General features: G+C 45.6%; 1 protein-coding gene across 13 annotated transcripts in view; it reads right to left on the reverse strand.

Moving 5' to 3' along the window:
* Positions 1 to 7,182: 7,182 nt before the first annotated feature.
* Positions 7,183 to 25,841, reverse strand: part of SEC31A (SEC31 homolog A, COPII coat complex component) — a 65,154-nt gene continuing 46,495 nt past the window's right edge. For 2 of the 13 annotated variants that reach the window (XM_063135905.1, XM_063135906.1), the window contains exons 21-29: positions 25,287 to 25,379; positions 24,409 to 24,541; positions 21,934 to 22,287; positions 17,162 to 17,209; positions 14,232 to 14,290; positions 12,610 to 12,885; positions 10,244 to 10,363; positions 9,104 to 9,175; positions 7,183 to 7,727 (exon numbers count right to left, since the gene is read on the reverse strand). In XM_063135905.1, coding sequence (XP_062991975.1) covers positions 7,548 to 7,727; positions 9,104 to 9,175; positions 10,244 to 10,363; positions 12,610 to 12,885; positions 14,232 to 14,290; positions 17,162 to 17,209; positions 21,934 to 22,287; positions 24,409 to 24,541; positions 25,287 to 25,379 — 1,335 coding nt within the window. In that variant the 3' untranslated portion in view covers positions 7,183 to 7,547. The remainder of the gene's footprint in view (positions 7,728 to 9,103; positions 9,176 to 10,243; positions 10,364 to 12,609; positions 12,886 to 14,231; positions 14,291 to 17,161; positions 17,210 to 21,933; positions 22,288 to 24,408; positions 24,542 to 25,286; positions 25,380 to 25,841) is intronic. The other 11 variants (XM_063135908.1, XM_063135907.1, XM_063135915.1 and 8 more) reach the window with 11 other exon arrangements.

Raw genomic sequence — 25,841 nt, forward strand, 5'->3', positions numbered from 1 at the left:
GAATCTGTCTGGACAGGCAACTGGATCTTTAACTCTGGGGACGGATAATGGGGCAGAGCAGGCGAATTCAAGGGGTATAGAATAGGCTATGTGCCATACACAGCTCTGCCCTCCAACACAGTGAAATGGCCAGGAGGCTCAGGAGGAACAGCTGGGGCTGCTGCTGCTGCTGCCCCCCAGCCTCTGTCACCTGAAGCAGTTGCCTCAATCCGCCTAACGGTTGGGCCAGCACTAGAACATTCTCGGTAACGAGCCAACTTCTTTTCTTTTTCTATTTTACATCAAGTGTTGCTAATAAACGAAGCAAAAAATAGAACGTATTAACCATATGCACCGGAACCCACAGCTAGGAAAGAATGAGAAAAATAGCAAAAACTAGACAGAAAACATTGCAGATAATGAGACGTGAGGGTTTCAGCCTCCCCCCCACTTCCCCAGCCTAAGTGGTGAAAGCAAGCAGGGCAAATGGTGTCTGCAGCAAGAAGATGAGGGTGCTTCTGGCCTCCTTCTTCCAAGTTTTCAGCCATAGCCTGCAGTTGAATCTCTTCCCTCCTCCACCACCTTTTACATACAATGCCAGAGCAATCCTACCTCCACCCCCAAGGTCAGGAAATGACTCAGTGTCTCTTGGGTTTCATATTCCCCCTTCTTTTGTCATCTCCTAGGATAAAAATGGGCTATTGAGCCTGATCTCCATTAGGCCTGTCCAAGTCTATCGCCGGTTGGTAGGTAACCTTAATAGGCACCGTTGGAAATTGGAAACATGAAAATGGGCTGGAGTGAGAGTGCTGAATTCTTATTACTTGTGCAATACGTTTATTCATCAGCTATTTGGGGGATTCATTGGAAAACATGGATCAGTCCCTAACAAGATATATGATGTTTTTTGAAGAAGAAGAAAGTGAACTAGGAAATACTAATGATTGAAAAAGGATTAGCAATTTGGGGCAGAAAAAAACATCTATGTTATGGCTAACTATTCCCCATTCTCTGATCATGTTTTCCCCCCATTCTGAGAAACTCCTTCAGCGTAGGGATAAGGGCTAACAATTCTATGGATATACAGAATTTTTCAGCATGTTAAAACTCACTATTTTTGGAGTCAATCTAAAGGGCAAGGTACAAAATCAAAACGCTTCAGAAGAGAGGATACGCCATGCCTACATCCCTCAGTTTGGACCACAAAACTGTGCTGGAGCATTTGGAACGGAGTGCTAGAGATAGAACCATTTCAAAAGTTTCCAATAAAGGACTTAAGTCCTATTACGATAACCCTGGGCAAATAGCACTTCCTAAACCATGGGGGGGGGATTTCAATGGGGAAGGACATATGGGGCGATGTATGTATGCATGCCCTCAACTGTTGGTCTTCATCCAATGGATCAGGACCCACTAGTGCAGGGATAGGCAACCTTTTTGGGCTGTGGGCACATTTGGCCATTTGAAAAACTGTCCAGGGCACCAGCACAAGATGGCTGCCATGGGAGGTGTAACAAAAGACCAGTAACCTGCCCCAAAGAGTGAGTACAAGGTAGAGGTGGAGGTTTAAGTTCCAACACACTAAACATCTTTGAACCTAGTTTTTAGCACCAGAAGCCGAATTCGCAGCAATCTCAGCTGGCAGTAAGAAAACGTGTTAACTAAAAAAATAGTGGCAACGATAAAGCACCAAGAAAGGTGTCCAGTGACACACTGGTGCCTGTGGGAATTACACTGCCTACTCCTGCATATGGGTTGCAGTCTAATCTAAAGTGGATTGCAACGGCAGCACTACCACCACACAAATATATGGTAAAGCAGTAAGCCCCATATTTGGGCTAGGGGTGGATTTCGGGTCTGGAAAAGTTGAAGGCTACATCCCAGGACTTTGGGCTGGAGGAACATCGTTAGGTGCAGTTGGGTAAAGGAACAGGGCATGGATGTGTCCCAACTGTAAAAGTGCATGGGAGTGGGGAGAGAAATGAAATTGGGAAATTCTAGGAGTGGGCAGCTTTTTAATTTCAAACACACTGTGCACCTGAACGGGGCTACACCAGGCAGTTTTGACAGATTAGTCTATCATGCCAGAGGTGGGTCAGCTGGCATTTACTGGCTTTTCAATCCTGGAGTGGGTGAGTAGATAGGTACCCTTTGAAAAAAATCTGTGGAATCAGGTCTCCTCCTGTCTGAACATCCTCCAGTGGCGCTGTTGCCAGTGGTAATAGTCCATTAGCTCAATTACCCGGCCTGGAATCCAGTAGGATAAATGTCCCAACTGCTAAACTGGTTCAGCTGTAATTCAGATTGCACAGAATTCTAAACATTCAAAATATGCCACAAATGTGAAAGTTTAACCAACCTAAAAGGCCCAATTGCTCTTTTTGAGGCTACATTCTAATGTTATTGAGATAACTGAGATATACCAGTAAATTAACTTTACTCATGAGCTCAGAAGAGCAGATAGAATGTAGTCCTTCTAGCTCCCTCTTCGCACCCCCCACTTCTACAAAATGATGCTATTCACATTACTTGCTGCTGTGGCCTCATTTGTTTTTTTCCTCTCTATCATATTACAGAGCTGTCATTAAAACAAAAACAAAAGGGGGGGGGGAAAGATAGCATCACTGTTGTTCTATATCCCACTGCAGGATTTGTCAATACAGAGTTCATGAGTATCAGCATGACCCAGTTTCACAGAGGAGAGAAAATAGTTCACTGGAGCTAGAGGACAGCTTCATCCATGACCACCAGAGAGAGACAGAGGTGGAGAAAGGCATATCCCACAGACAATGTAGGGCCAAGGTTGGGAAACACTGCATTAGCCCTTACATCAGCCTTGTAAAATGGGCCACGTTTTCCCCCCACCCTGTATTGCAGTAGCAAGATAACGGCAGAAATGAGACTTCAGCCAGGGACTTCCAGGTTCACAGCTCTGTCTTTCAACTATTATACTATATAGTAGGTGCGAAAAGCCATCTTCCTCTGTCCCTGAGTTAATCAATGAAGCAGAGTTCAGGACTTGCAATTATTAGTAAGTGGGGTGGATACCAGAACCTACCACTGTGTAGGCTACGTGTCCTTGGTTCCCTCCCGTCTCTTCTAGATTGCTTTAAAAAGGCAGATGGCTCATCCTTCTCCTGTATATACAAAGCTGCCTGGGGATCATAGGTGTCGTAGTCCATCAGGATGGGGAAAGCTGGACTATTGGGTAACACACATGAAGCATTTGAAGCACTCTTAAGAGTGCTATATAGCTCAAGATATGGCTTGTAGAATGCCGGTTTGCTGTCTCCAATAGAAATTATAATGACCTGTCATTATTTTTATTTATTACACTTTTATACTGCCCAATAGCCAAGGCTCTTTGGGCAGTTCACAATTAAAACCATAAAATACAACAAGTCAGAATATATTTAAAACTTTAAAAGATAAACATGCCATGTAAAACCAAAATACGTTAGTCCAGGAAAATCCTGTGTGAACAAATGTTTTCAGAAGGTATTTAAAGGATGTTACAGTTCCCGCCTCCAGATGGTGGGTGCCGCTACAGAGAAGGGCTGCCGTCAAGTTTCTTCATGGTGACATTCCATTCGAGCAGGACCTCCTCTGAAGATCGTAAATGTCGTCTGGGTGTATATAAGGGAAGCCAGTCTGCTAGGTATCCTGGTCTCAAGTTGTTTAGGGTTTTATAGGGTAATAATAACATAACCTTGTATGTAGCTCCGGTATCTAACAGGCAGCCAGTGTAGTTCTTTTAGCACAGCTTTTATATGAGCAGAACTAGGTGTCCCTGTGAGCAACATAGCTGCTGAGTTCTGCACTAGCTGCGGCTTCCAAACCACACACATGGGTAGCCCCCACATAGAACATGTTACAGTAGTCTAATCAGGAGATTACCAGTGCATGAATGACCATGGCTAGGTTATCCCTATCCAGGAACAGGCATAACTGCTTACCAACCACAGTTGATAATGGACACCTGGGCCTCCAGTGACAAAGATAGATCCAGGAGCTCCTCTCTCCTCTCTCATCTCACACTATTGCCCCGCTCGTGCTCTTCGCTCCTCTGATGCCATGTTTCTCGCCTGCCCAAGGGTCTCTACTTCCCTTGCTCGGCTTCGTCCATTTTCTTCTGCTGCCCCTTATGCCTGGAATGCTCTTCCAGAACATTTGAGAACTACAAGTTCAACCGCAGCTTTTAAAGCTCAGTTAAAAACTTTTCTTTTTCCTAAAGCTTTTAAAACTTGATTTTGTTCTGACTTTATACTGTTAGTTTTACCCTACCCAGTGCCTGTTTACCCTACCCTGTGCCTGTTTGCATTCTCTTCCCCTCCTTATTGTTTTATTATGATTTTATTAGAATGTAAGCCTATGCGGCAGGGTCTTGCTATTTACTGTTTTACTCTGTACAGCACCATGTACATTGATGGTGCTATATAAATAAATAAATAAATAAATAAATAAATAAATAATAGGAGCACCCCAAACTACAGAGGGAGTGCAACCCCATCCAGAACATGCAAACACCCCAGTTTCTGGACCTGGGAACTACCAATTCACAGGGTCTCTTGTCTTATCAGGATTAAGCTTTAGAGTTTAGGGGTTGTTCATCCACTAAAACTTGAGACCCCTGATAGAATTTATTTTCATTGTGGCAGAAGTAGCAGGCCAAAGAGAGTTGATCCATCAAGCTCAGAGTGAAGATGTGGAAAAGTCTGATTTCCCTCCTGTACCTAAAAGTAGCGCTACAGATGTAGATCTGCAATTGCATTCTTGTTCTAGAAAGTACAGAGAAAACTTTTGGGTATAAAATGGATCAAGGGGAAAGTCACAATTCCACCCCGCCCCCAAGTCCCTAGAATGTGACATGTAGTGGGCACTTATTGTCCTGTTAAATGTTAGGAAAGAGCAATTTTACAAAGTGTTCCAAAGAAAAGCCCATTATATGAATGAGCCAATTATGAGGTAGGCCTCCAGAGGCAACTGCATGAACACAGAGCATGTAATTAAAACCAAGAGAGTTCTTAAATTTGTCAAAGGTCTTTCCAGAATATTATTGGTGGGAAATGCAAGGGGGAAAGGGAGTGTAGGAAGGCCATAAGAACAGAAGCCATGTTTATGCCTGCATTCCACAGGAGTCTAGAAAAAATAACAACACAGAATATAGCATTGCCACTGTATTCCAGCAGACCGAATGCTTGGCTTGGACATGGGTTGCAACTGTGGTCTGTTGAACTGGATGGTCTCAAAGCTAGCTCAGAGCTTGGCAGAAAAAGGTTCACAGGACGAAGTTGGGAGTTTCTGTCTTGGTTTACTTTAACTGAGATTGTTTGCTGAAGAGAGATTAGTTGCTCCTGCAGGGACTTGTGATATGAGCAAACCAAGCTTTCCTCGGGTTATGTGCTGACAAAAGGTGTACTTGGCTGTTAACTTTGTGAAAGTGGACACTTCCCAGTAGTCAAAGAGTTGGAGACGCAGCAGAAAGATCATCAAGGTAATACATAAAAGGCTTTGGTCAGCACAAAGCATTCCTCAGTCTTATTTGCCTTTTAAGTTGTTTCCTGCAATCTTACATATGTAATTTTAACATGTAAAGTGGAAGCTACCTTGTGTATTCCCAACCAGGATATAAATTGCTGCAAAAAATCTGGAAAATCCTATTTCCGACCATGGATAAAGCTGACAAAGCTTTATTTGAACCAACCTGAAGTCTCTGCCCATCTGTATCCTTCCTTCCTTGAGTGCCCAAGATCAAATAAATAAATAAATGAGATGACCCTGGAAGGCTGCAGGCCAGTTCACACATAACGATAGCTCAAGCTGGAGAGAGCGGTTGTGCTTCTTGCAGCAAGCCAACTACTTCCACTGTTAATCAACAACCTACAATTGGCCATGTCGTATGTTGATTGTGATGTGCGAACCTGGAGGACTGGGTTGTTTAGGGGCTAAAAAACACAAGGGTTAACCCACCAACAAACCATGGGTTAACTGCCCCTAAACAAATTAAAAGTGGAAGTAACTGGTGTGTAGGAGGCAGTGCTCCTGCTTCCTCCTGCTTGTCTCCAACAGCCCATGGACTGTTTAACCCAGGGCTGTCACTATGTGTGAACTTGCCCAACACAATGAGGAAAAGTCCTCCTGGTTCAAATCTAGTAACCTGTCTGGAATTTAAGTCTTCTCAAAAGTGGCATCTCCAGATTGTTGTAAATCGCCCAGAGAGCTTCAGCTATTGGGTGGTATAAAAATGCAATAAATAAATAAAATAAATAAATCCCAACGTTCCCAGACAGTATGACCAATGAACTAGGTGCATACAACCCATTTTGGCGCAGGGGAAAACTCCTCAAAAAACAATCTTCCCTTGGTTTGGTAGGCATGAGCAAATACGGAGTTTGTCCCAGGATGCATTTTCACCACATGCAGGGCAAAGTTTAGGGCCCATGGTATTGGTCAACGGCCCAGCACCATGCTGTGAAGATGCCGCAAAACCCTCTGGAACGTAAAGCACAAGACAACACGTAAAGCAGGGGTGTAGAACCTCAGGCTCAGGGGCCAAATCCTTTGTGGAGATCTCCAGATGGCCTCCACCCCTTCCGCTCAACCACCAATTGTTTAGTGGTTCCTTGGTTTTTGTGGATTTTTCCACCATTCTAAAAGGCTATGCTGGCATTTCTAAACTATGCTGGCATTTCTGGCCCTGCTCTTTATGCTGCCCCATAAAGCTTCTTAGAAATGGAATGTGACCCTTGGGGTGAAAGAAGTTCTCTACCCATGGTATAAAAGGTTCCCAGACGGTACAAAGTTGGAAAACCACTGCTCTGAAAGCTCAAGACGCACAAAGTGTTCAAAAGACATCAATCTGGCACTGTGATTATATCAGTGGCTGGACAGCATGGGGACTCTGCGGTCTTTGATCTATCAAGAGCAAGCGTAGTGCAATTATTATTATTTTATTATTATATAATAATAATTACAGTGAGGTTCTCTGACATTCATCTAATGCAAAAAGGACTCAGGCCCACTGGGAGGCTGTGTTTTTGAAGCTCAATTTCATGGGGGACGCATTTAAATAAATATTTATTCATGGAGCCCATCAAATAAAACGAGGCTGCTGAACTATTTAAGCGCACTGAAAATTAAGCTAATGACGATCGACGCAGATCAAGGTCGCTTGACAAGGAATAACTCGGCAGACGTATAAAATAGAATCTGGAACTTTTAATTGGTTGATGCTGAGGAATGTGGAAGGAATCTCTCTTGAGGGCAGCCTTACACACACACTCCCTTCTCTTTCTTGTATTTAAAAGCCACTTTCAAAGCAGCAGGTAACATGCATTTAAAATGGACGATATGGGGTGGCGTAATTAAATACATTATCCATAGGTAAGAATAAGAGAAGATGAACAGAGAAAGAAAAAGCACCAGGACTCACTAGCCCTTCTAAAATGAAGCTCATCTGCAGGACCCCGGTTGTGGCCAGCTTTCTAGCGCATCATGCTCTAAAGGCCAAGGTGCGGTCTGTGACACACGCTCTCCCGAAGCGCCGCGCTTCTCTGCGGATGCTCACTTCACACGCCGAGCTTATTGGCCTGGGTGAGGACTACTTTCAGCACAGGCATGAAGGCCGATGTCTCGCTGAAGTTACTAGTGCTGACGATGTGGGTGTGGATGTTCAGCCCCTCCGTGTAGTTCCGCGTTTCAATGCTCCTGGCGATGTTGTGCAAGCCGTTGATTATCGTTGGGGAGAGCTGGAAGGAAGCAAAAACAGTACGGAAAAGGCATCTGCCTGCACATTCCAGAGCTTGTTTCACAACCTGGCTTCACCCCGGCACTGTTGCAGCACCAAACTCTCTGAAGCAGGAGTAGGCAAGCCGGTGTGCTCTAGGTGCTTTGGATTACAGCTCCCACAGTCCCTGACCATTGGCCATGGTGGCTGGGGCTGATGGGAGTTGAAGTCCAAAACCTATGGAGAGCACTAGGCTGCCCACCCTTGCTCGAAGTAGTCACTCTAGAAATCTGACCTGCGGCTATTTATTTCCTTTAAAGCTGTTCCTTCTCTGCTCCAACAGCAGCTGATGTTGCCTGAGTAGGCAGAGGCAGCTGCTACTGAGAGTAATGAAATGGCTTTTTCAAAAGGATAGTTGCAAGGACAACAGGCTGATGTAAGGCAGTGGCAGCAGCCCAGCCTCCCTCTCCAAGGATGCATGGGATAGTGAGCCATTTCCCAAAGCTTCTTTTGCTCTGCCGACTGATCAGAAGGTCGGTGGATGGAAGTCCCAGGCCATTCCTGTCCTCCTCAATCCACACTGTGACAGTAATGTAGGAACTTAGCTGCTGAGCAAAGTTCTGGAGAGCCCCTTTGACGCAGAATAAAGTGTCCCGGACAATGCATAACCCAACGTTTGTGTTTGTTTGTTTTAAACATGTGACTCTCTCATCATCTATGCAAGTCTATGAAACAATGTTTTTCATCTTCCCAGGAAAAAAGGACTGGGACATACCCCATATTCATGGCGGATTGGTCAATCAATGGCTGTCAGCCGTAACGACTATGTGCAAGTTGTCTATTCAGAGGCAACTCAGCTCTGAATGCCAGATGCTGTGGGCCAACCGATCCCTTGTTGCTCCATCTTATTCTGCTTGGCTACCGTGGAAACGGAGTGGCGGAATCAATGGACCAACTCTTAGTCTGACCTAGCTCAGGAAGTTCTTATGCCCACAAAGGAGGTGTCATGATTTATGCATTGACCTGGGGACTCCTTAGAGCCTGATCTCACCACATCCCCAACTTATCAGACCATTTAAAACATCCAGCTCCTCATACCAAAATCTACCTCTTAGTGACATCGCCACTATACTGAACTTACGCTTCAGAGTCACTGTGCTATGGGCAAGTCCTGAACTTGCCCATAGCACAGTGACTCTGCACAATTGATTTAACAGCTCAAACAGAGAGAAATAAAGCTAAAAATAAATTAAAATGCCCAGAGAATGATCTGAGGACAAAACGAAATAGTTCTACTGGTGGCTTGGAGATCTCCTGGGACCTATAAGGCAGCTGCTGGGATCTCTACGGAAGAATTGCAGGGTACAAGCGTCATGCACAACAACAAGGAAAGCTTACTGTCTGATCTCTCAGTTTATCATACAGAGACTCCAGGCGTTTGTTGGCATCATCGAGTTTCCTCTTGGTTTGCTACAGGAGGGAACAGAACATAAGGCAGTTATAGTGAAAGTGTTTGCCTCACTTTACGGACGCAAGACCAGAGCCTTATTCGTACATACTTTGAAGTGCATAGAATGCATTTCTGGATGAAAGGAATGGATTTCCCCCTTCTTGCTCACCATCTGATTGGCTAAATCTCCTTGGACACACTGCTGCCTCTCCTAAGCTCCCTGGGCCCACTGCATGGGACTGTGCAACTTCCCTCTCTCTCCTGTGTAGGTTCCCCATCTGACCTGCTTAGCCATCATACATTTGGAGGTGGGACACTTAGAATCATAGAGTTGGAAGGGGCCTATAAGGCCATCGAGTCCAACCCCCTGCTCAGGAATCCACCCTAAAGCATCCCTGACAGATGGTTGTCCAGCTGCCTCTTGAAGGCCTTTAATGTGGGAGAGCCCACCACCTCCCTAGGTCATTGGTTCCATTGTCGGAATGCTCTACCGGTCAGAAAGTTTTTCTTGATGTCCAGCCGGAATCTGGCTTCCTGTAGCTTGTGCCTATTAGTCCGTGTCCTGCACTCTGGGAGGATCGAGAAGAGATCCTGGCCCTCCTCTGTGTGACAACCTTTTAAGTATTTGAAGAGTGCTATCACGTCTCCCCTCAATCCTCTCTTCTCCAGGCTAAACATGTCCAGTTCTTTCAGTTTCTCCTCATAGGGCTTTTGGCTGTAAATTTCAGCTGTAAATTGCCCAAATTGCTCAGAAATTTGCACAATTTGCAGAACTCGTGGGGAAATGTGCAAAAAAAGTTCCTGGACTTCTGCAGTCTGCAGTTCAGTTCACAAACGCAAATTGAGTCGCAAAAAAAAAAGAGGGGGGAAAAAGAACAAGATTTCCCAGTGACAGACATCCCTAGCTGGACTACAACTGTCATTATCCCCAGCAAAGGTAATGCCTAGCTGCTGGCTGTAAATCATCTCTGGTGACTCGCCACGCAGTGATGGACGCCACCAGTTTTGAGCGTGTGATTACACTTCGCAGATGTTTTGATTTTTTTTTAAAGACACAGAGCACCTGCCGTGCTGTATAAAAGACATACCGGATCAGTAGCTGAAGAGAGACATCTCTGGATCAAAGCTTCAAATGTGGTCTTCAGGATAAGGTGCTCCTCGGGAATGGGCTTCTTTGTTATCTTCTCGGTTGGCAAGGCCTGCACATGCTATGGGGGAGGAAGAGTGGCTTACGGTGCTGTCCTATGCAAGTCTCTTGGAAAGCAAGCCCCATACAGTTCAATGGGGCTTACCCCCCTCCCCCCCAGGTAAGTCTGAACAGGGATTGCAGCCTTAGAAGATCAGTTTGGGTTAATTTATTCCCAGTCTTTTTTACTGAAGGGGAACAACAACCTACAGTTTCCTCGGAGCCCACCACTTCCCAAAATGTAATTCTCCTCCCCAGCTGGACTGTAATGTCCACTCTGGTTAAGTATCCAGGGTTGGGCTAAGACATTTTGGTGCTTAAGTCAAAAATAAAAACCCAGCTTTCCTTTCCATTCCAGCCCCCACCCACCCCAATATGGTAAATATATATATATATATATGGTGCCCTTTAAGAGTTCCTCCCCCAACTCCCAAATTTGCCACCCAACAGTAGGGCCGACCTTGCTACCAATGGAGAAAACATAACACTGACAAATGCGGCTTCCCTGCTTATCGTGGGAGAATCGTATGCTGCAGATCAGTCTATAATTCTGCCCTCAGTACATCTGAGTCTACATTCAGCGATGAAGAAAGCAAACGTTAACCTCAGCATAAAACACCCCTGTGTTCCAGTTAAAATCAATTGTGATTGACAAATTCTGTTTGCTTTACAATGAGGCTGAAACGAGCCAACGTCTCCCACCACATAGCAACCCACCCACATGGCTCTCACGAGCCGCCATTTATGAATCATTTGCTTTTATTGACAGCCCACTGAGTCAAAGGGACGCTTGTTCCTTAATGCAGCACCTCACAGGCTTCCCACTGCATTAGTGGGAGGGAGAGCAAGCAACCACCTGCTCAGACAGCCAGCAGCTGCCTGTCTAGGGAGCCTCTGCAGCTTGGTAAGGCATCAAGGGATTCAGCCAGAAGATGGCCTCCCAACCCATGAGAGAATGGTGTCTGCACATACGATTGAGAAAGGGTTGCCTAGACCAGGGGTGGGAAAACTGTAGTCCTCCAGATGTTGCTGGACTCAACACACATCCCCGTGACTACTGGGACCAATGGGCCACATCTGGAGGGCCAAAGGTTCCCAGCCTAGACAGACCTCTTGCCTTCTGGCAAGGAATGACCAAATCTAATGGCCAGTTAGATGGCTTGAGGCAACAGACTGGAAGACAGGGGTGCAGGATCCTAGGCCCGTGGGCCAAAACCAGCCCTCTGGAATTCTCCAAATGGCAACATCCCCTTCCCCTGCCGGTGGATTTGATGCTTTCCTGGCTTTTGTGTAGATTTCACACACACACACCCATTCTGAAAGGTTGACATGCCTCTCCCGAGGCTTAGTTACTGGCAGGAAGTGCTTCAAGCTAAACTAGGCCGGATTCTTTCCTCGCCCCCTTCTGCCTTTGGCCCCGCCCTCTTTTGCCTCTTCAAGAGACCCTGGGCTGATTGGAAAAAGCTCTGGGGGCCTGCTCCAGAACTCTGGGGCAACAAGGTTTGGGGCAGAAGGGCAACAGTTGTCCATCACACCCCACTGCTTCTCCGCCCAGCTCAGGGATGACACTCATTTCACTTGTTCATTTTAGGGAGCAGAGAAAAGGAACGTTGGACTGAAAACCTAACTCCCCCCACCCCTCCACTGGGCCAAAGCCTGGGGGATTTTCCCAAGGGCAGCGCATCGTCCTTGTCTCATTGATTGAGGAAAGAGGGAGCACAGCTCCTTCCAAGAAGATGTCAGGCAGGGGCCACAAGTCCTTTCTGCCTAGGCCAGCAAAGGGCAACAGTCGTGGTAAGAGAAAAAACAGGTTGCTTATCTGTAACTGTGGTTCTTTGAGTGGCCATCTGTGCATTCACACACATCAGAGCTCCCATATGTGTGATGCACGGAGACCACGAAGAAGCAGCAGCACGTTCAGAGGGAATTTGGAGAGTCCCAAAGTTCGGGGCCGGCAGCAGAGACAGGGGAGGCAAACGCCTCGCGCCCCCTGCTGTCTTTACTGGCTGGATTTACGGCCGGAAAAGGGTCTGCATCCAATCCCAGAGCAAACAACTCTCTGCCTGCGGTGCTTTAAGACGCCGTGGTAAAATTACTAGTCATTCAAAATGCTCCGGAGAACGGTTTACCGTGGGAAGCTTGGCGGTGCAGTTCCTGCCATAACCCTTGCAAACAAGATTGCCCCCCAAACCCCATGAAGCCATAGCCCACCCCCTGGGATACGGACGGCTGCCCGAAAGGGAACCAACACATTGCACTGGCTCTTACGTGTATGGTATTGCCAATTGGAGCGCCTGGAGCTCCTTCCATGCTAGGTGTCGACACCGCAGGAGTCATGATGGTGTGACCCCCAGGCTGGGGAACGTTCTGGAAAGGGTGCTGTAACATGGGCTGCCCCGGAGGAAAGTGCGAGGGCTGGAACGGAGCCTGGGGCGGAGGCGGGCCTGAAGCCGGAGGCTGCTGCTGTTGCTGAGCTTGTGGGTCTGACAAAGGATTCATGATCGGGGTTGTGATGGGAACAGGAGGCATGAAGTTGTCAGTCATCTAAGGAGGAGAAAGAAAAAGAAGAAACAGCTTGACTTCTTATCCCCCCCACCCCCGCACCCAAAACATTAAAATTATACAAAAGAGGCACTTATATTTAAGACTTTATTGGGGATGGGGATGTTCACCGATTAAAGCAGGGATGCACAACCCTTTGGGGGCAGGGAGACGAATTGCTTCCCCAGTGGGCTGCATCTCCCCCACCCCACCCCAGATTTGCCTTTATTTATTTATTTATTTATTTATTTATTTACATCCTGCCCTATATCAATAAGATCTCAGGGTGGCGTACAGATAAAAGCATATAGTATAAAACAGTAAATACAGCTAAAAACAAATTAAACTATAAACCAAGTTAAAACAATATGTAATTTAAAAGCAGTAAAACTATTAAAACAGCGTGCCAGCTTAGTGAATTCAGCCAGTAAAAGCTTTGTTAAAAAGCCATGTTTTCACTTGGCGCTGGAATAAAATGAGCGTTGGCGCCAGTCGGGCCTCCAAGGGGAGGGCATTCCACAGTTGGGGGGCCACCACAGAGAAGGCCCTCTCTCTTGTCCCATCATAGCCAATGTTGGGAGAGGCTTGGGTTTCCATGCCACTCTGAGCACGAGGAAAGGGATTCAGCAAGCGCTGGAAGGCCGCTCTACCCAGCGCCAGCCTGGTCCCCAGCTTTGGCAATGCCTGCTGCATGAAAGGACTCAGCCAGTGCTCCACAGGCCTGAGGCGCCACATTTATTTATTACATTATTTATTCCTCAGTTGCCCAACTGGCCTTGGCAGCCAAGAAGCTGCGGTCTCGCCACATCAAGAATGATGATGTATTATAAACCTCGTCTTTTTAGCTTTGAGCGTTCAACTTCCTTGGTGGCTGGTTAACACCGCCTCTTCTGAACCGTCTTGCCAAATTTTATAATAAGCTTTTATTCAAACCAAAAATTGTATTGGGAACAGTCTCTTCCCTTTTAACTTTTTATGCACTGTAAAGGCCCGTGGCTATATACAGTAAAGTTTATGTATGTATTTATTACATTTCTATATTGCCCAACAGCTGAAGATTATTCTACTTCATCACTCACTTGGTTTTTAACTAATTAACTGCCTTTAAAACACATCCTGTTATTACCAAGCCTTAGTAGAAGACCCTTTCTTCAGCTGTTGAATGAATAAATAAATAATTAGGAGGGCCATGTCTTAAAATTTTTTTAAAAGGTGGATAAGCTATTTTTAAGAACAGAGCATGGGTTGATCTCCCTGGTTGCCACCTGTTTAACAGCCAACAGCAGGAACGCCTAGAGAACGGCCTTCAAAGATGCAACTCAGTGTGTGTGAATTTTCCTTTAATGTACCTTCTTTTTCTTTTGACCCCTGGTTAAGGCAGGAGGGTCGTTCCAGCCATTCTGCGGCCCTGCAATGAGAACAGATAATATCAACAGCTGTCTAAATCAGGACGGAGAAGAGAGAAGTTTGCCACGTTCTATCGGCTAGTTGCTATTTCATCAGGATCGAAACAATGCAGAGGATGAGGGTGTTCTGCATTTGCAACATGAATGCAAAACCCACCTCTCCCACGTAGCCTGTGGCCACAACGCCCTTTGCCCCATCCCCAAGTGAAATTAAGCCTAGCTACATTTGCCTGCGTTTGTGCAACATTGCCGCTGTTACCCTTTCCTCTCCTCCCCTGTTAAAACGCAGGTTACAAACCTCTTGGGATAGAGACCTGTGTGTGTGTGTTACTCTGTAGTGTAAAAGATTGTGTACATCAATAAATAAAATTATTAAAATTAATTACAGTCATTTGTAAGCAATGCTCTCTGCGAAAATTGGGATTGATTTATAAATAAATTAGCATATATTATAGATTTGTTATTTAGAAGATGATGATGATGATGATTAGCTTGCTGACCAAAATTTGAAATTTTAGAGATTTGTTTTGGCAGTAGTTAACAACGGAGAGCACCTTGGAAAATTGTCTTAGGAAGATGTGCGTTGTGTGGATACATGGGCCATCACCCACATCAATGCTCTTTGTATTTGACGTGGTGAACGATGCCTCAGAATCTTTATACTTGGAAAGCACACACTGGTGGCATCTGGGTAATTCTGTTAAGATGCATGCCTCTACTTTAAAAAAGCAAAGATAGCCTTGCTGGCCCATGAGAGAGGGGAAAAAAGAATCCAAAATCCACAGCTGGATTATACTTATATATTAGGACTAACCAAAAGGCCACAAAAGAGTGAACACGCTTTCGAGTTCCTCAAAAGCGAAGCGTGGGGAAACCCCAGCCTCAACCAAAAGGATGAAGATTAGGCCAGACGTCATGGCCATAAAGTCTGTAACTTAGTTTCAATCTCAAGATGGAGACTGTGGACTGAGCAGGTGAGCCACACGTTCGCCAGTGGGTATCAGAACACCTCTGCTTGTTTACTTTGGAAGATTCCTTTACCAGCCTAGGTTTCAGAAGACAGAGTGCTACCTCTGGCATCATTTTATTAATGTCAGGCTGAAATCAGCAAAGAATAGAAGATGCTGGAAGAATGCAGGTAGTTTACACACGCCGCTGCTCAACCCGTTTTGAATTTCGTTGCCTGCCCTTCTGAGAACAGACAGTTTAAAAAGGCAGCTAGACTTTGCTTGCATTAATACAACTGGAGAATGATTGGGCTCTTGCAAACCATAAATCCACAGCAGCACCAACATTAAATAAAAAATCCAGTTCAGATTAAACAAAGAAGATAAAAAAAAACCCAAAGCCGCTGTAAACATGGCTCAATTTGGCTGTCTAGTTGAGATTTGCAGCTGTTTTGCACAAGATGTGTTTAACAGCCAAAGGATGTAATGGCCAATCTTGCTACCTGAATTCATAATCATCGTAACTGGGTAGAGAGGCTGCATGCAATTGCTCCTCCTGGGCCTTGGAGTCCAAAAGCCTGGAACTCCCACACTGAAAATATTAGCCCATTCATGGAGAAAACAGTTTCACACATATACATGGAAGGCATATACAGAGCTGCTCCCTAGAGTGACATAAATGTGCAGCAGTTTGCACGCATTGCGGTTTGCACGCAATGGCAAATTGTCGGTTAATTAACCCATGATTTCCCAGCTATGAGTAGGAGCAAGCGAGCTGCCTCTGGCACACTCCTCACTACCACTATCATTTCATGACCTACGATAGTCCTGATCATACGTTGCTCTCGTGACGTCTGAGAATTTCAAAGTAGTGGATGCAGATTTTCCTGGCAGAATTTGCTCTTGTACAGGATTATGGAGGGTGGCAGCCTTCATTTGATCCATTGTATGCAAAGGATACTCAACTTAAGGAGAAACGCAGGTTTGCTACTCAACATTGCTAACTGAGCGAAAACAATCACAGCTGGAGTTTTTAATCACGGCATTGTAAGTCCAGCAAATTGCAACATCCATTCTCTTTAAAATCTAGGATCCAGTCAATTCTGCTGAGAAATTTGGTACACATTTCACATGGCTCCGCAGCTCACTTGCAACTGAAGGCAGGGTTGTGTGTAGACTCAGAATCTGTCCTGAGAATCTCAGTTTTGTTGCCATTGCTTCTTTTTTAAAAAGCAAGGTTCTAGCACTCATGACTGAGGAAAATACGCTGACGGCGCGTGGGCAAGGCTTGCTGGGCTGAACATTTTCAGGGGTTAAGGGTGGGGCTTCAGTGCCCTGCCTAGCTCCTTGGACAAGGAAAATCAGAATTACTCAAAATTGGAAAGGCTGCAGAATAAATTGGTTGAGGGCCCTCTTGATCAGATTTGAGGGGTGCACGGGGGGCGGAGAGCAAGGGGAAAGGAGGCCTGTTGCAGAAGTCCACTCAGGTGACCCTGGACTTAACCCATAACAAATAAACATTTTTTTCTTTTTAAGCACAGCATACACACAACCCTGACTGAAGGACAGCGGGAACTATTCTGAGAACTGGATCACCTCAGCTACTTCGACCACAAAATGTAGCCATACTGTCCTGCTTGCAAAAAAGGACGTTCAATAATTAAGAATGCAGATTATGGCAATTAATATTTTAGAAGAATACTACTGTGTATTATAAACGTCTGTTTTAAAAGTTGTTCACATCTGCAGATATAAAGCCCAGCTCTGCTGTTCCGGTTGATTAAATGTTATTAGGTGTTAAATTTCATTGAATTTAACAAGAATTATTAGCCCAGGGTATTGAATCTTTGGTCACATGCACTGCTATTGTGCGATTCGTTAGGTATTTCCATGCTGTGCCTCAATGATTTCCATTTTATTAGGTACCTAAATCACCTTGCAGGATACTGCCTCGTTCTTGTACGGATTGATATTCTGCAGACAAAATGCAAAAACAACTCAAGAGGTGATAAAAAGAAGATCCATCTCTCTTATTAGCTTTTTGATGTTTGCAAGGATACAGAAAACACGTCAGAATAGTCCACTCTTATCAGTTTTACCACCCAATTAGTCACGAGGGTTGTTTAACTCATAGGGTTGTTGTGATGATAAAATGGAGCAGGCTTATGTAAGCTAGCTGCCTTGGATTCCTTGCGAACCATGATTCCTCAGGGAAGAAAGGTGGGATATCAACGTAATAATAAATAAATAAATAAAATGTCTCAAAGTGCTTGTCAGTTGTGATCTTCTTGAGGAGAAGCTTCCAAGGAACGGCAGGGTCCGGAGGGATCTGTGTTTGAAAATCACTGGTTTAGCGGAGAGTGCTAGGCTTGGACTGGTTAAGTCCTGGTTTTAAATTTTCCACCCATTAATGAAACTCACTGGGCAGTTCATGAGGGCGACTCTCTTTTCGGCTTCATTTAACCGCACAGGGGGATTGCAAGGATAAAACGGGATGGCCCCATCAAGGCTGACCTAAGTTTGCAGGGCAGACATGTAAACCGAAGTAAAATGGTGGCAAGCAGCTGGAACATGCCTTCCACTCTTAGGAACATAGGAAGCTGCTGCATACTGAGTGCTTGGTCCATCCAGCCCAATACTATTGACACTGACTGGCAGCAGCAGCTCTTCAGGGTTTCAGGCAGGATTCTTTCCCAGCCCTACCTGGAGATGCTGGGGGTCGAACCCAAGACCCTCTGCATGTAAAGTAGGTGCTCTAACACGGAGCTACGACCTGTTCTGTGCCACTCTTCCTGGATTTATCCTAAGACCATGCCCTGTCTCTCCCAGCGACTCCACACCCTGAAATTTGGCCTCTCTCCCAGCCGCTCAATTCAAAAGCGATATCATCCCTAAAGGCCAAGTTAATGGACTTTTAATTGAAAACGCTGGATTTATAGTCATTTGCATTCAGGGAAGAAGGAATCTAGGGTGTGGCAAGGCAATGCATTTTTGCTTAAAATCAGCTGCGTCTGACTAGTGTCAGTCATCAGGGGGACACCTGGCTAAGGCACAGTTTCCTTTTTTTGTTTGTTTAAACAATCCAGCATCTACGGTTAATAAAACTGCCACATATTTGTCAAGGACAGGTGGTTATGTTATTGAATCAGGCCCCCAAGCTGAGGTGCTTTGCCCGTGTCAGATCTATAGATCTGCACGGAAACAGGATGCGAAGTAGTCAGGAAAAAGTAACGGATCCCTGGGTATCTAAGAAGCAGCGTGCACGGGCAAGGGGCAGAATACGGGGACACCCTCTTGAAGCCCGCTCTCTTCCAGGGCTTAGCATAGGACTCCTTCTGCTGCTCCCACCACCTCAAGTAAACACCACGAAGGAGGGGAGGGAATGATGTAGGCAATGATTCCAAGTGCCTGCTGCGCTCCGTGTTGTCATTGGGTGCATGACCGCGTCTAAGAAACCTTGTTTATTTGTGGCTGATCTGTTTATAAAATTTAATTCCGGACATCTGGTGGATGTTCTTAACAGCACAATCCTACACACACCAACTCAGAAGTAATCCCCGTTGACTCCAATGGTACTTACTCCCTGGTAAGTGCATATGGGATTGCAGCCGCAACCGGCTTTGAACCAATCCGTTGCAAGCTGGAGGCATCCAGCCGTCGCGACTGGAAACCTTCTGTCGCCAGCACCCTTTGCAAAATGAGTCAAGATGCTCTATATTCTGGACGTGAATTCCCCAAGTGCTCTAATCTGGTTTTCTAACACAAAAGGGCAACAGCCTTAAAAGTCTGCAAAGGCAGCTGCTGTGTAAGTAATGTCATTTCAACTAAGACTTTAATCTCCAGGCGTCTCGCTCCCTTCACCTCCTGGCGAAACACACACACCTCCCCCCTTTATCCCTTATATCAGGAGTCGGGAACCTCAGCCTGGGAGCCAAACCCGGCCCTACTGAGTTCCTCAGATAGCCACGCCCACTCCCCCTGGCTCCACCCCTTTCCCACAACAACATTGTTTGGTGGTTTCCTGGCTTTTTGCACAGTGTCTCCCTATTTGAAAAAGCTGAAATGCCTCTCCTATGGTGTCGTTCCTGCCAGTGAGGGCTTTCAGCTACAATATGCCAACATTTCCTGCATTTTTAGCCACGCCCCTTTTGCTCTCGGCCTTGCCAAAATGTGGCCCCCAAGAACTTCTCAAAAATGGAATTTGGCCCTTGAAAGAGGTTCTCCAGTCCTACTTATATTGTATACACATTCACACACACACACACACACACACACACACAAAACTCGTTATCCCTGACAAAATACAATCCATACATCTACCTCTTATGGTATACCAATTTGGATTATTATTATTTTTTTAAAAAAGGAAAAAAGATTTGAATGACAACTATAAAGAAACAGGTCTGCTACCTGAGACAAAAACACATTAACAGAAGCAGTGTCACAATCGCTCTTTGGTTCTAGGCCACTCATTCTGCACACCATGCAAGGTTCTAGTCATGCACACATGCTTCTGTTTAGTTTATGGGAAGGGAAGACATGCCGTTAAAAGGTGTTTCTAAATTGTTTCATCAATACTGGTGGAACTCCAAAGGGGGGGGGGAAATACTTTTCAATTAATAAAAAGGGCCGGGGGATTGATAGGCTGAGTCACCAGCCAATACATTTTGTTCTGTTTAGAATTATGATGCACTTTTTACAAGCGTAGCCTGATGGCAGTCTTCAGAAGTTTTTGTTTTTAACGGAACAGATCGGAACAAAATGTTCCCAACTTCTACTTTAAGCAAGAATCGAATTCCACATTCATCTAAAGCCAACTCTAACCCTATTAATGGAGCAATCTTTGTTAGGGACCGGGGCTAAAAAGGTGACAATTAAGGGTTGCTTTACACAGTGCTTGTAGAGGTGTGGTTGCTGCCACTACAACTGTCATTCCCATGATGCTTTGAGGAACTATGACGCTTCTGGAATTTTCATGCTTCCATAAATACACACGGGCACCGTTCAAATGACACGCTAAGCCACAGTGGTTAAGCATTTTGAGGTAAACATTTTGGCTTAGCATGTCGTGTGAACCATACCATGATGGCTACATAACCACGGTTTAAACACACCCATTAACCATTCGCTGCAAAAGGGTTAGCGGCCTAACCATGGCTTAGCGGCCTAACCATGGCTTAGCGTGTTGGCCTATTTATGGTTGCGCTCAGGGTGGCTAAAAATCAACGATTTTTTAAAAAAAAGCAAAACCAAAAGAATCGGATTTTTTTTTATAAAATGCTTTTTGAGGGGAAAAAAATCAATCTAAAGGTAGTTTTCTATTTAAGATACATTATAGTCCAATGGTTATTCATCATGAAATAAGGATTGGTTTTTAATTATGTTGCATGAGGCTGTATATTCACACAATGTTTAAATTTTGGGGTAAATGAATTCCATTAATCCATTCACAATGCCATGCTCTTCCAGAGGTTTCTGTAAGATTACTGGGCAATTTTTCTATCTAGAAGATATTATCACAGATGCTTGGTTTTACAGTTCTCAAAACTGTGAATTTGCGTCTGCAGAGATTTATTTATATTTATTTATTACATTTTTATACCGCCCAATAGCCGAAGCTCTCTGGGCGGTTCACAACTCTCTGGGCGGCACAATCCCATTGTGCCTTTGCAAACCTATGTACACAGAATCAACCCCTTTACCTCTTAAGTGCTAAGTTTAAAAAAATTAAATGAATAGAGTGCACCTTTTGTGTGTGGGGGGGAAGTCACATGATTAAATCGAGTCTTTCTGAGTAGTGGTTTAAATCATGATTTAAATCATGATTTAAATCAAATCCACCCTGGTTGCACTGCAGCGGTAGAAGCCTTAATAGATTTTCCAGAGCACCATGGGTTCAAGTCACAGAGATAAGTAGCTTCACCACCACTCCAGGTCACATGTAAGGAAACCCTGTACTGGGAGAAGTAATGCAGTATAGTGGTTCGAACCAGGGAGAAATGGGTTCTAATCACGGGCCGGTCATGATCTCTCAGCCCACTTCAAAAACAGGTAAGGGGGAGAGCCATACATGCCGCCCTTCCTCTATGGGAAGAAGGGTGGGATAAACATTTCAATAAAGTAAATAGGGCACACAGCCTACAGCAAGGGGACTCATGGGTGCTAGAACACAGATTGCAAACAATTGGTGAAACGATTTTGGGGCATGATAAAAACAAAACAGAAGAGGAGCCAGATTCCCTTGAGCTAGATAACTCCCTGTTCTTACAAGCTACTGATTTGGAGTCGCCAGCTAATTTAGACAAGCATTTAACACATTGGGTCTCTTTCTGTCAGCAGTTTTAGGTCACCCTTTAAGAAGATGCCCTTGTTAAAGTGAGAAATTGAAGTAGAGGAGCGGAGAGGACAGCAAGGTCCTTCCGCAATGGCACATCAGCTTGACAGCCTCCTTTCCATAGGCAACCGATGGCTCTGGGTCCATTTCTGGATACTCCACTTGCTGGCTTCTACAATCGGTGACGACGCATTTAGAAACACCAAAGGGAAAGCAAAACATTGCACCATTCGGGGAAACCAAACCAGCACAACACGTGCAATATTAGTGACGGGAATAAAAATCATAAATGAAACGTGATCCCCCACCCCACCCCACCCCACTTCCAAAATGCGAAACCAAAGCCCCCTTGTCAAGCGCAGACCTGTTCTTTGGGATGCAGCGAGCTCACAGGTTGCAGGCTCTGTACCTGTTGGTCCAGAAGGCAGCGCATACGGCAGAGAAGAGGCTGGGGCTCCTGGCCTGCCATGCTGGAAGGAGGAGGAGCCAGGAGGAGGGGGAGGAGGGAGAGGAGAGCTCGGGTTCAAGCTGGTCGGAGAGGCTTGGGGCTGTGCTGGGTATAAGGGAGAAGGCATGGAACTGGGAGGGTTAGGGGGCATGTAAGGAGGGTTGGGGTTCGCGTAGGAGGCCGAAGCTGGAGGGGCGAGGGGCGGCTGTTGGGGCTGATAGAGCGACGGTCCCCCCGTTCCGAAAGAATACTGCTGTGCTGGCTGACAAGCTACATCAGAGGGGGAAAAAGGAGAGCGTTAGTTTGCAAAAGTGAGGCCTGACTCATCAGTGAGAACACACACAGCCCTCCTGAGAAGGGGATGCGCGGGTAATTATTCCAGATCACAGATTTGGACTCGGTTCCTCGTTAACATTTAAAAAGAAAACTGCAATCCATCTCTACGCAGAGTTAAGAATCAAAACAAAGAACATCGGAACTTATGTAAGTAGCGTTTACTAGTTTAGAAGACACATGGGATTCAGTGGAACGCCATTTCTTCCTTTGAAATTATAGCCATTAGCGCCGGATTGACAATTCCTTGGCCCGTAAGATCAAAAAAAGCTCTGCCCCCCCCACCCACCCCGCTCCTGGAATAGAAATTGCTTGGCTGTTAAGCACTAGAACATTAGTTATTAACTTGGGCAGGGTGGGAGGAAAGCAAGAGGAAACTCAAAGGAATACCACAAGGTTGCAGTTATTTTATTGCAAAACCTATAGCTCTTTTATTTCATGCCTGCAAGAAACATTCATCAATCCTAATAGCAACCCACCCAGTACGGTGGACCAAGGACCGGGTTTGAAAGGGAGAAAGCCAGAGAAGCAGGATGAAAACCATGCTCAGGCATAAATCTCACTCGGTGGGACCTACTAGCTCTTTCCCAGGGTGGATAATATAAGACACAGTTACAAGCCATTCTGGGCCTTTGGGATAAGACAGGAAAAGCAGCCCAAAAGTAGTCCGATTTTTATTATTTAAAATGTATCTATCTCCTGCTTTTTCTGGCCAATTCTCGGGTTTTATAAGGTTACTATAAAACAGGGATGGCCTATGGCAATATTCTCAGAGGCCGCTCTCCACGCAGGGGTCCAAGAGGCAGATACGTCTCTTGCCCTCATCACACGTGGTCGTGCTGCTTAACAAATCTGGTGTGATCTAGCATCATGCGTTTTCCCCATGCCTGAGCACAGAAAAGGCACTCAGGCCTAGTATCCAGAATGAATACCTTTATTTACATATTATAAACAAGGTCTAAAGAGAGATGAAGAACGAGCGTTGGGTCATTCTTACAATTTGAAGGGGGGGGGGGAATCTTTTGGGAAGCGAAGAAAAAGTGGCTTAAACTTTTACCATCAGAAGTGCCCTTATGCTGGATCAGACCATGGGTCCATCTAGTCCAGCACTCTGTTCACACAGTGGCCAACCAGCTGTCGACCAGGGACCAATAAAGCAGGACACGGTGCAACAGCACCCTCCCACCCATGTTCCCCAACAACTGGTGTATTCAGGCTTACTGCCTCTGATACTGGAGGTTGCACTTAGCCATCAGGACCAGTAGCCATTGATAGCCTTCTCCTCCAGGAATTTATCCAACCCCCTTTTAAAGCCACCCAAAAGTGGTGGCCATCACCACATCTTGTGGTAGTGAATTCCATAGTTTAACTATGCCCTGTGTGAAGAAGTACAATCAACTTCATGGGACCTTTTGATTAATTTTTGGTAGGGCTACCTGAGCGAATGGAGGCTAGATTCACCCTGCGGGCGGCCAGCTGCTTTATAGCAGGGGTGCAGAACTTCAAAGACAACTTTCCTGGAGCCCCAATCCAGCTTTCCTGGATGCTGCAGATGGCCACGCCCTTTCCCCTTGCTCCGCCCTTTCCCCCGGCTGATCGGGGTCCCCCCGCTTTTGCATGGGCTTCTCCACATTCTAAGATTGAAATGCCTCTCCAAAGCTTTACTTACTGGCAGTGACCATGTTCATGGTTAACAAATCATGGTTTATTAGTGCGGCTGGGTTCAGAGAACACGATAACCCACAGTTCAACGACAACCCATGCTCAACCTTTCAGTGAGGGTTATCGTGTTGGGTGAACCCAGCCAGTAAGAGCTTTAAACTAAAATATGCTGATATTTTGGCCACAACCCTTTTGCCTTTAGCCCCGCCTACCACTGGAATGCAGTCTCCGAATGCTTCTTCAGAATGGAATTCGGCCCTCGGGCTGAAAGAGGTCCGACACCATGTCAGGTTATAGACTACACCATCCCACAAAGCTCTACCCAATCTACAGAAGGAAGTTTACAAGAATTCCCTGTTAATTAAAATGGGAGAGGAGGAGATCGTCACTGCTTACGTTGTGGATATGCCTGCCGCGACGCCACCTGCGAATACATGTTATAGCCAGGAGGTGCAGGCTGATGCGGTGGTGCATTCGGATTGATGGACCCTGGCATAATAAACCCTGGAGGAGGGGGGACGTTTTCTCCCTGTGAAACAAATTAGAGAGCGGGAAATTAAAATGAAGTTAGGTCTGCTTTGTGGCCACAATGCAGGACGGTCCTGGGATTATGGTTTTCATATGTCAAGGTTCTGAACTCACAGCAGCCATTATTAACCCACGTATAATTCCCTTCTACAGCCCACCTTTCTCATATGACCATCGTTGCACGCCAGGGATTTTGAACGTAAAGATAGACTATGTAAGAGGCTACAAGAAGCTGGCTGCAAAGACATTGGTGAAATGGTGCAAGCTAACATATGCTGAATTTATTACTTGGGTGTCTGTGTGATCATCTGTTTCAAGATGTTTTCTAAGGGCTAAATCCTTAGATTTCTTCTCGTTAGGGAGAAATCCAAGGGTGGGGAAGGAAGATTAGATGACTTAAGCCCATCTGTCTCCCCCCACTGCCAACTAAAGTTATTGGGATTAATGCCTGGACTCAGAATTTGACTCAAGGGCCAGCTGACCTTTCCTTTAGGCTTCTGCAAGGATCCTGAACGATAGCAATAGCAACAGGGGGAGGTGGAATGACACCTGATTGGGTCGAAAAGCTGAGACTGCTCCCCATATGGCCGGGAACGCATGGGGAATTACGAAGTGTATGAAGAGGCAAGGGGGCTGCAGGGAGAGGGATGCGTGGCACGAAGGGCGTGGGGCGCAAGGGTAGATATTTAAAAAGGTATATAGAAGGAGAGCAGATCCTGCTCAAAGAGGAATAATTGACGTTATACCTGTGTCTCAGAGGGAGAGGCTGCAGAAGGATGACTAGGAAGGGCAGTGGGGGTTTTGTTACTCCAGGTAGTGACAGTAGGGGCAACTCTAACCTGAATTGAACAGAGAGATACCAATCATGGAAAAATAAAAAATAAATAATAGTAATAATAATAATAACAACAACAACCCGAAGGTTGTCAAAACAGCCAGAATGTTCAAAAGCGCACTAATAAAAACAACGTTTTCTGTCTTTCATGCCATTTAGTATTGAGGATTTGTTTAAGATCTCGATCCTGGCACACGAGGAGCCAAGCAGCAAGGGACGGGAGGGGAGCGGAAAGACGAAGCACACTGGGGGAAGCGAGCAAACATTCAGGAGCGCTCTGCAATCTCCGAGAAGAGATTTGAACATGCTACTTCTGCCAGACTGTCGCTCTTGTGCATCGTTTGCCGCAGACACAAATGAACCGAAAACGGCGGTCTAGGTGCCAAATAGCTTATAGATGAAAGATTGAAATAGAAGCACACTTGTCAGTGTTAAAACGTTTAAAGGTAGCCATCCTTATATGTCA

The sequence above is a fragment of the Elgaria multicarinata genome, chromosome 10 (assembly GCF_023053635.1).
Source record: "Elgaria multicarinata webbii isolate HBS135686 ecotype San Diego chromosome 10, rElgMul1.1.pri, whole genome shotgun sequence".
In the NCBI taxonomy this organism is placed as follows: Eukaryota; Metazoa; Chordata; class Lepidosauria; order Squamata; family Anguidae; genus Elgaria; species Elgaria multicarinata.